Source organism: Solea solea, chromosome 11 (genome assembly GCF_958295425.1).
Source record: "Solea solea chromosome 11, fSolSol10.1, whole genome shotgun sequence".
Taxonomy (NCBI): Eukaryota; Metazoa; Chordata; class Actinopteri; order Pleuronectiformes; family Soleidae; genus Solea; species Solea solea.
In genome coordinates, this window is record NC_081144.1 from 13526855 (window position 1) to 13544249 (window position 17395).

Here is a 17395-nt window from a genome sequence, read left to right on the forward strand (position 1 = left end):
GTCTTTTTATTAGCTTTTAATTATTATGTACTAATCATATCATGGCTTAAAATCACATTACACTTTAAAAAATATATACATGAATCACAGTTGTAATTATATAAATATAAGCAGAATTTGACATTTCATTTAAAATACTTAATTACTTTATTACGTTTGACGCAGATCAAGTCATTACAGCTCAAGAAATCCTGATTAAAATGAAATGAAACTGTAGTATGGGTATAAGTTAAAGCAGCTGAAAGTTCTTAAATGTTTTTCTAAAACACACGGTTAAGTTATATAAAGAGAGCAACAGTATTTAGTGAAAATGAAATAACTAAATGCAAAAGTATTATCTCATACTCACATTTAATTAACTGTAGCAGAACCTACATGTTACATAACACATAACATATAACACATGGAGGTTTCATTCATTAAAAGCACTTTTACTTCACTTAGATAAATGTTTGATGTAGTGTTTAATTCATGCTGAGTAACCCTCCACAGAGAATTTACGAAATCGGGACAAAATTTGTTCAAGACATTGATCTGCACTTGGAAATTCAGGAGAGAGAAGCAGTGAGGTTGGGCTGTTAGTAGTAGGTATTATATATGTTCGACGGTTCACTGGCCAGCTGTAGAAGACAAGATGAAACAATATTGATGTGTTACAGTGGGATATATACATATACATATACATATATACTGTATACTGTATGCACTTATATCTTTTTGAAGACCAAAAAACATACAAACCTATATTTGGGAGGACATTTTGACCTTGTGGGGACAACTTTAAAGAGCGTTTTCAGGGTTAAGACTTAGTTTTAGGGTGAAGGTTAACCTTAGAATTAGGTTTATGTTAGGGTTGTGATGGTTAAGGTTAGGTAAAGGGATAGAGGATCACACGCGAGGCACAGGCCGGCACATGTCACTCAAAGTCTCCCAGGCAATGCAACTTTATCAAATAAAAATAAAACAGAAGATATTAGACAATAAAAAAGAGTGTAATATGATATAATATCATATCATACTATATCATATCATACCATACCATACCATATCATATCATATCATATCATATCATATCATATCATATCATATCATATCATATCATAGTGAATATTAATTAATTTAAATACCATGAATAACATTCACTGCGTTTCGCTGCTTTTTTTCCCCTCAAGGACACTGATATGTGTCATCACTCACACGCAAAAAAATTATATATTTTTTTTAATTTATTATTAATTGCTCATGGGGCCCCCTGGTGGTCACGGGGCCCTAAGCAGCCGCTTAGTTCGCTTATGCCTTGGTCCGGCTCTGTTTAGGCAGCTTTTATAAGATGACTGGGATAGGATATCCAGTCCAGCAGGTGGCAGCATTTCCTACAGGTGGTGGGGTTTTTTTTTTTGTTTAAGCAAAAATGTTTTTAGATTACAACAATTTCAGCTGCCATTTTCTTTTATTTGTCCAGCAAGGACATGAACGTTGATTAATTACAGGTGGAGCTGCTCCTGCACAAAGACACACTGATTTAAAAGCCTTTGTTTACTTTCCATGACTTGGTACATTCCACTCCTCCCCTCTGAGTCGATCTATTTGGAATGTTCCACTTCCTTTGTCGGAGGCGGAGCTTCTTCTACGCAGAGGAGGACGAGGAGCAGCGGGAACAAACATAATGGTAATTGCGGCTTAAAAATGATCCACACATTTCTTAGATTCTCTGTTGACGCCCTGTTCACACCTGCTGTTCACATCCGATCACAGGTGTTCAGATTACACCTGCTAGGCTGCTACTGCTAATGTGACCTCACTGCTCCATAGCAAACACACGATCATGTCTAACCATGTACGTGTGTTTTCAAAAAAACTGACTAAGTGTCAAATATGTAATTATATAGTATGACGTCATACTGTCCCAAACTGTCCAAATATTAACTGTCAAAAATATCCTAGTAGATTGGCAACAAAAAGTTAAAATATGAACTGTCTAAAAGTGTCCCAGTATAGTATGTCCTAATAAAAACATGTATATTATTTAGTAAAATGTCCAATTATAAACTGTCAAACATGTTAAACATTGTCCAAATATAGTATAGTCAACGAAAAAGGTCACTATACCATTAAAACTGTTAAGAATGAGTATCTAGTCTGGCCAGTAGGGGGCAGGTTAAGTAAAAAAAAAAAAAATGTTGAGGAGCAGTGGTTTAGTAGAATTTCAAAATAAAAGTGTCTGTGTTGATATGGACCAACATAAAACAATAAAAAGGTTTTCATGTATTTTCACATTTCTTCACTCATTTACTGCAGTGAGCTCATTTGAACACTTTAAAGTGGACACTGCTTTTTCTCATCATGTCCTCTGACTGAACACCTGCAAACAGTTGCAGTTAAAGGCACAGTTCCAAGTGTTTTCAAGCATGGTTGAATGAGGTCATTATCATCAGAATTTAGGGCAATAAGAAAAAAAAACAAGCCATGACTTTACAGTGAAGAGTAAAAAGAGGCCTCCGGCAGTGCTGTCACTAAATACATCAGAATCCCCTGTTAAATGTTGAGATTTTACAAATGTTTACATGATTTTTAAAGTCTTTGTAACTGATCTACAGCTTTGTTTGGACCAGGACCAGGAGCCAGGACCAGGACCAGGAGGACGAGGAGCAGCGGGGGACAGCTGTGTGGTAACTGCTGCTTAAAAATGATCCACACATTTCTTAGATGTTCTGTTGACGCTCTGTTCACACCTGCTGTTAACATCCGACCTGAGGGATCCGATCACAGGTGTTCAGATTACACCTGCTAATGCTAATGCTAATGTGACTTCAATGCTCCACATGTAAACACACACACCTTTCATTTCTCTTCACATACAAATGACGTTGTTTTCTGATTGTTACAGAAAGACAAAGAATCCAGGAAATGTCAATGTTATTATTTTCTCCATTAATCGAGTATTTGTTTGGGCCAGAAAATGTTTGAAAATTGTTGATCAGTGTTTCTCAAACCTGGAAATTATGATTCTCAAATGTTGTTTTTTTTTATCCACAAACCAAAAAATATAATAGTTATAATAATAACAATAAGCCCATATATCAGAGTGCAGTCATTAGTCAAATCAGCAGACCTCACACATATCCCACAAAACTTTTCAAAGCCAATATCTGCCCATGACGATAATATCATGCATCCCGACACATTTCCATGTCAGGTGTAAACTAACAACAAACTATTGTTTTTTAAAGAATGAAATCAAGCTTTCTGATTTTACAGCTTCTTAAATGGCAACATTTTCTGTTTTCTTTACTCCATAAAAACAAAGATATCATTCAAACTCAATCGTTTTTGCTTTGTGAACAAAAACAACACGTTTGACAACATCATCATTTCCACCTTTAAAAAACAATCATCAACATTTTAGCACATTTTATGGACCAAACCATCACTCTTTCACCTGTGATTTCATCACCTCACACGGACGTTAACAGCACTTGTCAACAGAGCCTCTGTTTAATGTGTTCACACCATTTTTACATCGTTAACAGGTGAAAACTGTGGACGAGTCAAAGTGGCAACATTCAATCAATAAATACACCGTTAAATAATGACTCAAATGTGTCTCACATTCATTCACAATGGAATTAAATACATACACATCTTATTAAATGTGTCATTCATTCACATACCAAATTCATTTAATGTAAAAAAAACAAAACATATAGAATTACTTAAATACTATTTAATGAATTATTTCATGATTTACTGCAACACAGGACCATGAAATATTTCATTAAACAGTGAAGAAATTATATATGTTTTTTTTACATCAAATGAATTTGGTATTTTAATGAATGAATGTCACATTTAATAATGAGACATTTATGTATTTAATTCCAATGTGAATGAATGACTGTGAGACACATTTGAGTCATTATTTAATGGTGTATTTATTGATTGAATGTTGCCACTTTGACTCGTCCATAGTTTTCACTTGTTAACAATGTAAAAATGATGTGAACACATTAATCACACTAATTCATGTGCTCATCATTTTTAAGCAACAGTTACTGGACACCTGGACCCAACTGTGTGGTCAACAGTCTAGGGAGTGAACCCCTATCAATTTTTTTGTCTTTTTATGGCTTTTTTTGGGAAAAATATAAAATAAAATGGTATAACCCCCTTCTGTTATCTTTGTGGGAGGCCGGGGGAGCACAGCCCAGCCCCAACCCCCCACCACTACAATGGCAGTGAGGGCGCGCGTAGTTTGGCCCCGGCGCCGGGGCCAGGCATTCGGAGCGTGCTGGATTTGAACCAGCCACAGCCGGACTGGCACAACCTTGCGGTTGCGAACAAATCCAGCGCGCCACGAACCCTTCTGACAATTGACAGAAGCTCTTGGTGTTTTTCAGTCGTCACTTTGGCTGTGGAACCTCAAAACCTTCAAGTATAAAGGAATTGAACCGCCAACGTCAGAACTGAAAGGCAGCTCTCTAACCAGCTGAGCTAACTGTCCACGCTCTTCCTCAGGTTTTCTTAGACCAATCTACTCTCTGTGTTGAATATTGTGCTTAAAAAGTTGCTTCATCCAAGATTTGAACCCCTGACCTCAGGAACACTAGTCTTTAACTAAACCACGTGAGCTATTTGTCCTTTGCTTAGAAACTCTTAAACGTTGGACGTCTTTCAATAACAGATGACCCAAAAACGCCAAAAAATCGTCACACTGATGAAGTATTTAAGAATGTCTGTGCGGGACGCTGGGCTACACTGCTGGTGTAGTGGTTATCGCTCTTGCCTTTGAAACAAGAAGACCTGGGTTCGAGACCCAGTTGGAACCAGGATCTTTCTGCATGGCGTTTTTCATGTTCATGTGCCAAGCTCAGCTGTCATAGGGTGATAGGCGGGGTACACCCTGCACTGTCCACTCAAAACATGCAATAGGGGGATTAGGTACATTTCCACACTGTTCTACTTAAACATTCACTTCGTGTAAGATTCGAACCCCTGACCATAGGAACGCCAGTCCTTCACTTAACCACATGAGCTATATGTCCTTGTATGCCCTTTAGCACAATTTGGAAGTCTTTCAATAATAGAACCCACGACTTCAAAAAAACGTCAGACTGATGAAATATTAAATAACGTCTGTCCCCTAGCATGGGCAACATGGTTGGTGTAGTGGTTAGTGCTCTTGCCTTTGCAGCGAGAGGACCTGGGTTCGAGACCCACTCTGAACACGATTCTTGTGCATGGAGTTTTTCATGTTCGCGGCTTTGCTCCTGCTTGTTCGGCTTCCTCCCACAGTCCAAGAACATGCAATATGGGGATTAGGATTAGGTTAATTGGTGACTCTAAATTGACCGGTCTGTGAAATCATGGGTAATCTACTATTGAAAGCCTTCTAAAGTTGTGAGACTCAATGTGTTCAATGGTTGTTTGTCTCTAAAACTCCATGCAGAATCGTGTTCAAAGTGGGTCTCGAACCCAGGTCCTCTCGCTGCAAAGGCAAGAGCACTAACCACTACACCAACCATGTTGCCCATGCTAGGGGACAGACGTTATTTAATATTTCATCAGTCTGACGTTTTTTTGAAGTCGTGGGTTCTATTATTGAAAGACTTCCAAATTGTGCTAAAGGGCATACAAGGACATATAGCTCATGTGGTTAAGTGAAGGACTGGCGTTCCTATGGTCAGGGGTTCGAATCTTACACGAAGTGAATGTTTAAGTAGAACAGTGTGGAAATGTACCTAATCCCCCTATTGCATGTTTTGAGTGGACAGTGCAGGGTGTACCCCACCTATCACCCTATGACAGCTGAGCTTGGCACATGAACATGAAAAACGCCATGCAGAAAGATCCTGGTTCCAACTGGGTCTCGAACCCAGGTCTTCTTGTTTCAAAGGCAAGAGCGATAACCACTACACCAGCAGTGTAGCCCAGCGTCCCGCACAGACATTCTTAAACACTTCATCAGTGTGACGATTTTTTGGCGTTTTTGGGTCATCTGTTATTGAAAGATGTCCAACGTTTAAGAGTTTCTAAGCAAAGGACAAATAGCTCACGTGGTTTAGTTAAAGACTAGTGTTCCTGAGGTCAGGGGTTCAAATCTTGGATGAAGCAACTTTTTAAGCACAATATTCAACACAGAGAGTAGATTGGTCTAAGAAAACCTGAGGAAGAGCGTGGACAGTTGGCTCAGCTGGTTAGAGAGCTGCCTTTCAGTCCTGACGTTGGCGGTTCAATTCCTTTATACTTGAAGGTTTTGAGGTTCCACAGCCAAAGTGACGACTGAAAAACACCAAGAGCTTCTGTCAATTGTCAGAAGGGTTCGTGGCGCGCTGGATTTGTTCGCAACCGCAAGGTTGTGCCAGTCCGGCTGTGGCTGGTTCAAATCCAGCACGCTCCGAATGCCTGGCCCCGGCGCCGGGGCCAAACTACGCGCGCCCTCACTGCCATTGTAGTGGTGGGGGGTTGGGGCTGGGCTGTGCTCCCCCGGCCTCCCACAAAGATAACAGAAGGGGGTTATACCATTTTATTTTATATTTTTCCCAAAAAAAGCCATAAAAAGACAAAAAAATTGATAGGGGTTCACTCCCTAGACTGTTGACCACACAGTTGGGTCCAGGTGTCCAGTAACTGTTGCTTAAAAATGATGAGCACATGAATTAGTGTGATTAATGTGTTCACATCATTTTTACATTGTTAACAAGTGAAAACTATGGACGAGTCAAAGTGGCAACATTCAATCAATAAATACACCATTAAATAATGACTCAAATGTGTCTCACAGTCATTCATTCACATTGGAATTAAATACATAAATGTCTCATTATTAAATGTGACATTCATTCATTAAAATACCAAATTCATTTGATGTAAAAAAAACATATATAATTTCTTCACTGTTTAATGAAATATTTCATGGTCCTGTGTTGCAGTAAATCATGAAATAATTCATTAAATAGTATTTAAGTAATTCTATATGTTTTGTTTTTTTTACATTAAATGAATTTGGTATGTGAATGAATGACACATTTAATAAGATGTGTATGTATTTAATTCCATTGTGAATGAATGTGAGACACATTTGAGTCATTATTTAACGGTGTATTTATTGATTGAATGTTGCCACTTTGACTCGTCCACAGTTTTCACCTGTTAACAATGTAAAAATGGTGTGAACACATTAAACAGAGGCTCTGTTGACAAGTGCTGTTAACGTCCGTGTGAGGTGATGAAATCACAGGTGAAAGAGTGATGGTTTGGTCCATAAAATGTGCTAAAATGTTGATGATTGTTTTTTAAAGGTGGAAATGATGATGTTGTCAAACGTGTTGTTTTTGTTCACAAAGCAAAAACGATTGAGTTTGAATGATTTCTTTGTTTTTATGGAGTAAAGAAAACAGAAAATGTTGCCATTTAAGAAGCTGTAAAATCAGAAAGCTTGATTTCATTCTTTAAAAAACAATAGTTTGTTTATCGTCATGGGCAGATATTGGCTTTGAAAAGGTTTGTGGGTTATGTGCGAGGTCTGCCGATATGACTAATGACTGCACTCTGATATATGGGCTTATTGTTATTATTATAACTATTATAATAATAATAGTTATTTTCAATCAGAAAACAATGTCATTTGTATGTGAAGAGAAATGAAAGGTGTGTGTGTTTACATGTGGAGCAGTGACGTCACATTAGCATTAGCATTAGCAGGTGTAATCTGAACACCTGTGATCGGATCCCTCAGGTCGGATGTTAACAGCAGGTGTGAACAGTGCGTCAACAGAACATCTAAGAAATGTGCGGATCCTTTTTAAGCAGCAGTTACCACACAGCTGTCCCCCGCTGCTCCTTGTCCTCCTCCAGCTCCTGGTCCTGGTCCTGGTCCTGGCTCCTGGTCCTGGTCCAAACAAAGCTGTAGATCAGTTACAAAGACTTTAAAAATCATGTAAACATTTGTAAAATCTCAATATTTAGCAGGGGATTCTGATATATTTAGTGACAGCACTGCCAAAAGCCTCTTTTTACTCTTCACTGTAAAGTCATGGCTTGTTTTTTTTTTCTTATTGCCCTAAATTCTGATGATAATGACCTCATTCAACCATGCTTGAAAACACATGAACTATGCCTTTAACTGCAACTGTTTGCAGGTGTTCAGTCAGAGGACATGATTAGAGCTGAAACGATTAATCGATTATTAATCCATTATGAAATTACTATTTTGATAATCGATTAATCGGTTCAAAGCTTTTTTCATGATTAAAACAAGATTTCCTATAGTTTAAGCGTCTTTAATGTGAGTATTTCCTTCATTTCTTTGCTCTGGAGACCAAATAAATCATTCAAAGTGAATCATTTTGGTTTGTGGACAAAACAAGACATTTGATAACATCATCATTTCCAGGTTTGACAACACCGATCAACATTTTTTAAGGTTTTCTGATATTTTATGGACCAAACGATTCATCGATTAATCAAGAAAAAAATCGATTATGAAAATAATAATTGCAGCTCTAGACATGACGAGAAAAAGCAGTGTCTACTTTAAAGTGTCCAAATGTGCTCACTGCAGTAAATGAGTGAAGAAATGTGAGGAAAATACATGAAAACCTTTTTATTGTTATATATTGGTCCATATCAACACAGACACTTCTATTTTGAAATTCTACTAAACCACTGCTCCTCAACAGTTTGCTTTTTTTACTTAACCTGCCTCCTACTGGCCAGACCAGATACTCATGACAGTTTATAATAAAGGCCGTTGATGTCATACTATATAATTATATATTTGACACTAAGTCAGTTCTTTGAAAACAGATGCGTTGAAAACACACACGTTTGCTGTGGAGCAGTGACGTCACGTTAGCAGCAGCTAACCTGCTACTGGCCAGACTAGATAGTTATTCTGAACCGTTTTAATGGTCTATTGACATTTTTTGTTGAGGACATTTTCTGACGTTTTGGACAGTTCTTTGAGGACATGTAGAGAATTTATATTGTAACGTTTTTGATGACATACTATAGTAGGAAAGTTCATATTTGATCGTGTGTTTGCGGTGGAGCAGTGACGTCACGTTAGCATTAGCAGGTGTAATCTGAACACCTGTGGTCAAATGTGAACGACAGGTGTGAACAGAGCGTCAACAGAGAATCTAAGAAATGTGTGGGTCATTTTTAAGCAGCAGTTACGTTTGTCCGCATGTTCCCGCTGCTCCTCGTCCTCCTCCCGTTTCTCTCTGCGTAGAAGAAGCTCCGCCTCCGACAAAGGAAGTGGAACATTCCAAATAGATCGACTCAGAGGGGAGGAATGGAATGTACCAAGTCATGGAAAGTACACAAAGGCTTTTAAATCAGTGTGTCTTTGTGCAGGAGCAGCTCCACCTGTAATTAATCAACGTTCATGTCCTTGCTGGACAAATAAAAGAAAAATGGCAGCTGAAATTGTTGTTATCTAAAAACATTTTTGCTAAATCAGAGAAAAAAAAACACCACCTGTAGGAAATGCTGCCACCTGCTGGACTGGACGTCAAATCAAATCAAAAGGGTCTTTATCGTCCTGGTAATTTGCATCTTACATTGCCAAAGCATATATTTATCAACACAGCGCTGTTTCCGTATTTTGGTTTTGTCAGAAATACGGATTATACTTTAGTACCCTGTCCGATTTACTAAGATATTATGTATAGTTTTGTGCAATGTATACATTTTCCGCCTCATAAAACACTGTCGCTCAAAGTAGGCCCCTGTCAGGAATGATAAATGTGTGTGTGTGTGAGACAGATTACTTACTGCAACAGCTGATTTGACTCCCTGAAGTTGGAAGAAGACCTTGCCTCCTTCCTCTGGACACACGGTCCTAATCTCCTCCTTGGTCATTCCCAGAAGCAGTTTACCATTTAGCACCCCGAGGCTGGACACAGTGCTGTTCATGTAAAAGCATAAAACATGTCAAATATCACATTAAAATATGAAATATTACATCATTCATTCAGAGCCTTATTTACAGTAAATTGCCCACTCCAGCTGTGGATCATGTCACTCACATTTTTGAGAAACCTTTGTGCTGCAGCCAGGCTCTCACTTCTGAGGGTGATGAGGACATGTCCAGAGTCACTGGACCACGTGTATCCTGTTGTGTGCGTAAAGGGAATAAAAAGTTATTTCTTCAAAAATGTCTATCTAAATACACACGTTACCCAGTAAAGCAGCCTGTACTTAGCTCACCAACATGTCTTCAGTGAGCCTGGTGTTCCTCATCGGCTCCAAAACATTCTGAGGAACGCTCCCTTCTTGTCCCTGGTTGTTTCGAACAAGCCACCACTGCTTGGACTTCTGAATCACCTGTAAAAAAAACAAATAGATAAAAAAATGTTTGTTTATTTTCCATTGCCTTTGAATGAACTACTCTACTACTTCTCTTACTGGGAAGAAATGCCCATTATATCCTGACAAGGCTTCATTTATTCTAAAATCTGTGTTGTTAGTTGCTATTTGTTTCACTCTGCTGGAGGAATTAAGTCTCTGTTTTGTTTCTGTTATACATGTTTAGGTTTTCTTAAAAACTAACCTATAATCTTAAAAAAAAATTAATCCCAAACCCAGTGTTTTTAAATGTTTATCTCACCTGAACCACGTCATCCTTCATAACACTCAGCTCTTGGTTGTTTCTGGCCATGAAGGTGTAAATGACGCGCATTAACAGAGGTGACTCCCTGACACTGAAACAACAGCAGACACATATACACTTACATACATACGAACACAACACCCACTGAGCAGGAATTCAAGAAATAATAATCCAGAAGAAAAGGTTTCTGTAAATGACTGACACTGACCTTGTTGGTGAATTCCGTGCACTGTTGCTCACCGACTGTAACAGTAATAAAACACACTGCGTTGAAACTGAATGAATATAAGATAATTAATATAACTTGAAAACAGAAATTAATTCATTTTAAGTGGTAATATTACCAAATACTTGCAAAATCTCAAGCAGGGTAACAATGCTCGTACAGTAATCAATCAAATGAGAAACCAATCTTAAAAGCAAGAGGCTGTGTAATTATGACAACAGTACAGCACCAAACATATTTCTAAAGATGAAACCCCTAAAAATAAATAAAGGGCATCATTTTACTTTTACATTTCTGTTTGGTCCATCAGATGAGTAACGCTGGCTGTTGTTCCTGCTCCTTGGGGGTATGTGTGAGGGGGGAGGCGGCTGCCAGCCATCATAGAACTGAGGAATGTAAGGTGGAACATCATTGCGCGCCCATCTAGACCTGTGAAATTACAAGAGGGCGGGAAACTTAGGCAAATACAATCTTACAACCATATGTGACAATATCTATGACAATAATTTGACCTCCTTCAATGTCTCTTTTGAATTTGGGCTAAAAACATAACAGACATATAGGTATTTAAAATATGTTTTGTCATCTTTAAAATATTGTTTAAATTAAATTATTAGAATACAAAATATTATCTCACTTCCAAAAGATAAATAAACATTACCACTCATGTCTGCTTCCCTGTATAACACTAAAGCTATACAGCCATGTAGAGAATTAGCTTAGCTTAACAGAAGAAAGTTACAGGGGGAAACAGATTCTTGTTTAATATTATTATTATTATTATTATTATTATTACTAATAATAATAATGATAAGTATTATTATTATTATTATTATTATTATTATTATATTGATAATAATAATAAAAAGAAAAAGAATACATAAACTAGCCATTAGGCAGTAATTAAGAAATGTCTTTAAAAAAAACAATGGATTAATCAACCTGGCAATCTGGCGCTGTTCTTTGATTTGCTTTATGGGTTTTATTAGTTGTGTATATAGATCAGGAAAGTATGACAGATTTAATGATTCATTAATTCAAGTGACATTTCCACTGCAGTATGTCATAGCTGTGCTTTAACAAAAAAATAGCTGAAAATTAAATTAAACAGTGGTATTTTCCATACACAGGATATGTCTGCAACATTAACTCTGATCTGAGTGTTAGGCCAGGTTTACCAGGTTTACATGGACTATCATCAGAGGGTTTTATACAAGCGAGAGAAACAAGCTGTGCACAAGTGGGTGAGGCTATAAAGGCCGTCCTACCTGGGAACATTCCACGGCTCTCCCAGGGACTTCCACAGTTGGTCCTCCTCCGGGGTGACAACATCACTGAGCAGCCACACGGCTGATTCTGACAGCTGCGGCGAGATCACAGTGGGTGGCAGGTCTGCAGGATACCGAGGCACCAACTGTGAAAAAATGGAGCGAGAGATTGTCATGTTGTGAGGAAGAGGGATATAAGCGAGCACACTAACCACAACAGAAATAACTGCAGCCTGATGCTGAAAAAGCTCACCATGGCTAAACAGGAGAAGAAGATGTGGACAAAGTCCTGAGCAGTTGGGCTGTTCAGCACCCCATCCAGCTGAGCCTGTATAATACAAGGAAGTGCGTATGCAATCACATATTTCCCTAAAAACACTACAGTAAATCTGTGTTGACATATATAAACATAAGAAGAAGAGTTCACCAGCAGATTGAATCCATATTTGATTTTCTGGAGACAGGACATATATTCCTGCCAGGGTGGCAGATAATCAGCTGATGCTGTAGAAGAGATCATACCATCATAAATACAATATTCTTTACTAGCTATACATAAGGTATTGTCCTGTTACATTGAGGTTAATCAGTCTACATTAATGAGATAAATGACATTGCATGTACCGTTTTTCTTGGCTTTCTCCATCTTAAACATGTTTTTCTTCTTCTCCTTTTGTGATGGAAGCGCTTTTCCTACAGAAGAGACTTTGCCTATGAAGATCTCAATATCTCCTATGACATGGTTTAAAACATCCTGTGGATGGGAATGAAATCAGGAAATAAAGCCTTTGCAATAACGACCACATGAGTGTGTTATCCTTCACAGGAAAAGTGGGAATAGATGGAGTTCATGATTATTCACTAATATAATCCATATGGATTTTAGCATCACTGACCGTGTTATTCTGCAACTCTGGACTAGTCTGTGTTTCACGAGGATCAGGATGGCGCAGCATTTCATCCACTGAAGAGTAGACAGGGAGAGACATGCTCTCTAATTTTAAAAAAAAGAAGGTATTTGTGGGTAAATATTGATGTGACTGCTTTGCATGTGAGCGTTGAAACAATGCTGAGTAATGGTGGGTAGAGTTTGTTTAATGACATCTATAAAAATGTTGCTTTTCTACGATATACATAGCTCTCTGTTACCCCACTGTGATCGTGTTAGGTGGTCCGATGGTGGAAGGATCAACTCTCGATGAGCAGGGCGAGGCTCAGCCTGCTGGAAACCTCCTGGAGAATGTCGTCCGATGATATTTTCACGATTACTCCTGAAAAAGTCAACGTGTAGCAGCTAACCAATGGAGCCCTTTGATTTCTACACATGCTCTAAAAGTGCACTCAGAGACATGACGGAATCTTGGCTCAGAATGTATTCATGTGACACCTGGTGGTACCTGATGTCCAATTGATCCAAGTGAGGTTCCACTTCAGCACCTCTCTTTGGGATCACTTTATCCAGATCACTCTTGAGGACATCGGCCTGGTAAGAGACCAGATAAGAATCAAACAAAAGCAGCTGCATCCAAGGTGTTATGACATACTGATAGTGGCACCAGAGAATGACTGTTAATGATTTCAGAGGTTGTATAGCATGACTAATGCTCCCTCCCTCCTCCCTCTGCTGACTCACCTTGATCTCCTCACACTGGAACATGTAGACCTGGGGGAACCGTTTTCTGTGTTCCTGCACTGTTATTATCAGCAGAGAGTTGTAGGAGCAGCTGTCCAACATTGCCTTGGTTTGTGTGATGTTACTCAAAGGCAGTGACTCCAGCTCGATCTTTAAATTTCCAATTGATAGAAGAAACAGTTATGAAAAAGGAATATGGCAAAAGACACAGCTGAAGATTGATGTGGAAACCATTGACACACAGAAACAAGTGGAGTAAAGTTTTGTTGTTTCAATACAAACTGACGAAAAACATTTAAAAAAAGTAAGAAATAATGTAATGAAGACATTCCTCACAGAACTGTATTGAAAAATTTCAGATATATAGTAATTTTGAATGATAGTGAACCATAATTAGAAAGGTTTTGCATGTGTAACTTAATTCATCACTCACAGCCTTGGCCTGCTGCTGTTTCCTTAATCAGAGCCCAATTCAACTTCCAGTATAATTCTTTAATCTATTTCCTGTCCTGTCTCAACAAGACAAGGCCCCAGAAGGAAAGTCAGTGAAGAGATTGTTAGTGTGACATGAAAAAACCTGTCCGATCCCTGACCACAAACTCTTTTGGGATGGACTTGGAGGAGTGAGGCATCATTGCCCATCAACAACAGAGATTCACTAAAGCTTTCATGACTGGAATGGAGCAAATCCCTACAGCGAAGCTCTTCAGAGGATTGGAGGTTGTTATCGCAGCAAATTAATGTTACCAGCTTTATAACAGCTGCACATTCTGGGACCAGCTGTCTCCATGTCCACGTTAACCACATAAAGTACCTGTTTTCACTCAAACTTTTTATTCTATATTACAAATAAGGCTCTTAAGCGAAAATCATCATTCTTTTTCCAACCTTGGATTCAATGTCACTGAGCAGTACATATCCTCCCTGAACCTCCATGATCATCTCCTGTGGCCACAGACGACCTTTAGTGTCCAGCCTCTTGAGCTTGGCCACACAGTCCTCCAATCTCTTCATTGCCTCGCCGTCAATCTCACAGGTGAATAGATGCTGCAGAGTAAGAGTCATGAAGGTGAACAGCTGTGTTGTAGACATTTTTGAATCTCATGCTAGTGCATAGATTCCTCATTTACCTCCACTCTGACGTGTAAGTTGTCTGTTTGTCTGTTCAGCGTCTCAGAGTACTCTTTTCTCTGCCCTGATGTAAAGAATGGTTTCATTAAAACAAAATTGTAATGAATTTTCTTCATACAAAAGCTAAAATAATAATACGGATGGGGGGGGGGGGTGTGCAAGGTGCTCTTATATCTTAGCATACTGTATATGAATTTTCCACTGGGTCTGGACAGGCCGTTTCTCTGCAGTGGTGGAGCTTTCAGGTCATCTTGTTGGAAAGCACGCCTCTGCTGAGGGAAGTCCTCCGGTGAAAACCCCCTGAAGAACAACAAAACATAACTCGTTAGACTGGACATGTGGACAAATGGTCCATCTACACTGTGGTATTCACAGCTAGCTCAAGTGGACAACTCCAAGTGCATCAGTTGATACATGGTAAGAGAAAGAGTTTGCACTCGTCTTTGAAAAAACTATTGTGGGGATTGGTCCAAATGAGAAAATTTTGCTCTGTCCCCACATCCTCATAGGGGTGTTTGATTAGAATTTAGATTGGTAGGCACTTCAATAATCCTGCAGGAAATTCAAGCATCCAGTAGCATCCATCAATGTTAGAAATGTAGGACATGCAATAAAACGAATAAAAAGCAGCAGACATAGTGCAAGTTAAGGAGTTATGGATAATATTAGTTTTAGGGCTGGGGTTAAGCATTTAGAAAAGGAATGCCTTTTTCCAATTAGTGTCTGCATGAAGGTAGAAGTTCAAATTTGTAAGGTTGTGCGTGTTTGAGAGACAGTGAGACAAGAGATTAAACTATATGTGTCACCACACCAGCAACCATGTGACAAATCATTCCCAGTCCATAAATGAAACAAGCAGAAGTTACCACATCAAAGTGGTGTTTTATTATAAAAGGGTGTGAACAGATGAGTGTTGTAAATATCTAAATATAGCACTAAAATTTAGAGCTGAAACTGTTTAAACTTCTTAGATATGAATATTTTCTTCATTTATTTGCTCTGGATAACAAAGAAATCATTAAAAGCCAATAATTTTGGTTTGTGGACAAAACAAGACATTTGAGAACATCATCCTTCCGAGGTTTGACAAACACCGATCAACATTTATTAAGGTTTTCTGATATTTTATGGACCAAACGATTAATCGAGAAAATAATCAAAAGATTAACCGATTATGAAAATAATCATTAGCTGCAGCTCTACTAAAATTAATTTAGTGCTATATTTATTAGCCAAACTGAAAGTGAAAAATTAAGTGTTGCTGACCTTGGGGAGTAGGAGAAGGGAGCGGTGTTTCCGAACATTTTCAAACCAGTCTTTTTCAGGAGAGTTAAATCTTCAGATTGCTCACACCAGCTGAGACAGAACGTTGTTTTCCACCTGACAGTGTGGCAGAAAAGTGTACTAGTTTCCACTTGAAGCAGGTTATATTATTGCATAGATACACTGTTAACGTCACACACAGAGAATATTGACATTTGCATGCAGGCCACATGCCTGTGTCTCTTGAAATAAAACAAGTTTTCCTTTTACAAATACAATTAATCATTTCAGTATTCTACAATCTCAGGTATTATCTGCTTCAGTCGGACAGTTTGGTTGTTGCCAGTAGGGTGGTTCAAGATAGCAAACTTAAGATAGATGTTACGCAATCCAAATACGAGTAGGTGAGTTGCCTACCTCTGTTACAGTTACACATGTTTTTTTGTTATTTAAGTTACATTAGACTATTATAACATTAGCATTATTTGATAAAGTTCATATAATTGTACTTCATAACTGATTTGTTGCTAACAAATTAGGGTACATGGAGCGTAATACCAATAAGGTGCCATAATGTAATTACAAATGTACTTAAAATCAAGCTTTAACACGTTTTCAATAACCATCATGATTACTTTTCCTCCTGAATGCAATTTCATAAACATTTTTAGCTGATCCCTCATGTATTAAGAGGTTTATTAAACTGTCCCAGTTCCCCAGATGTTATGTTCAGTATTTAACATAAAAACTGCCAGAATAAATTCTTAATTAAATTATGTCCATGTCAACCCATGTTAATCCCTGTCAACATTTTAATCAAATCACATTAATCATCACAACAGCTATTACCTTTCAGTGTCAGTTCTGCTCCAATGTCATAGTTCCTTTCCCTCGAACTGCTTTTCTACCAACACCTCATGATAGAAAACGCTTGCTCTTGACTTCCTGCTCAAAGGAATAAGGTTCAAAGAGCAACAACATGATCCATCGCATGGGTGTGACGGATAAAGAGGGCCGGGCTGATTTGACAATTGAAGGGAACACTGAAGCTGTTGTGGGAGGCAACAAATCTGTGGCTCATTATGAGTCCAAAGGTTTTAAAAATGCTTCACAACTCCCTCAGAGCGTTCAAAGGTCTCAAGTGCCAAAGAACTTCTACTTCAATCTAACATACCTGTTACATAACTGAGAAATCATAATAGCAAATGTGTTGAAAGTATAAAAGAAAAAGAAAAACACAAGTGGAAAAAACAAACTTC

At 38.3% G+C, this 17395-nt stretch overlaps 1 protein-coding gene across 3 annotated transcripts; it reads right to left on the minus strand.

Moving 5' to 3' along the window:
* Positions 1–9: 9 nt before the first annotated feature.
* Positions 10–17114, minus strand: eps8l3b (EPS8-like 3b). Of its 3 annotated transcripts, none has more exons than XM_058641860.1 (20): positions 16986–17114; positions 16140–16253; positions 15058–15173; positions 14873–14937; positions 14631–14789; positions 13743–13892; positions 13507–13592; positions 13259–13380; positions 13006–13073; positions 12734–12863; positions 12537–12613; positions 12363–12437; positions 12110–12255; positions 11126–11270; positions 10824–10858; positions 10613–10706; positions 10213–10329; positions 10032–10117; positions 9778–9910; positions 10–620 (listed from the first exon to the last, which is right to left on the minus strand). In XM_058641860.1, the coding sequence occupies exons 2-20, from the start codon at positions 16175–16177 to the stop codon at positions 579–581; spliced, it is 1884 nt and encodes a 627-aa protein (XP_058497843.1). In that variant the 5' UTR covers positions 16178–16253; positions 16986–17114; the 3' UTR covers positions 10–578. The 3 variants fall into 3 exon arrangements, with proteins under 3 accessions (XP_058497843.1, XP_058497842.1, XP_058497841.1); XM_058641859.1 differs by having other exon boundaries at positions 11132–11270; positions 13006–13103; positions 16986–17092; XM_058641858.1 differs by having other exon boundaries at positions 13006–13103; positions 16986–17092.
* Positions 17115–17395: the final 281 nt, after the last annotated feature.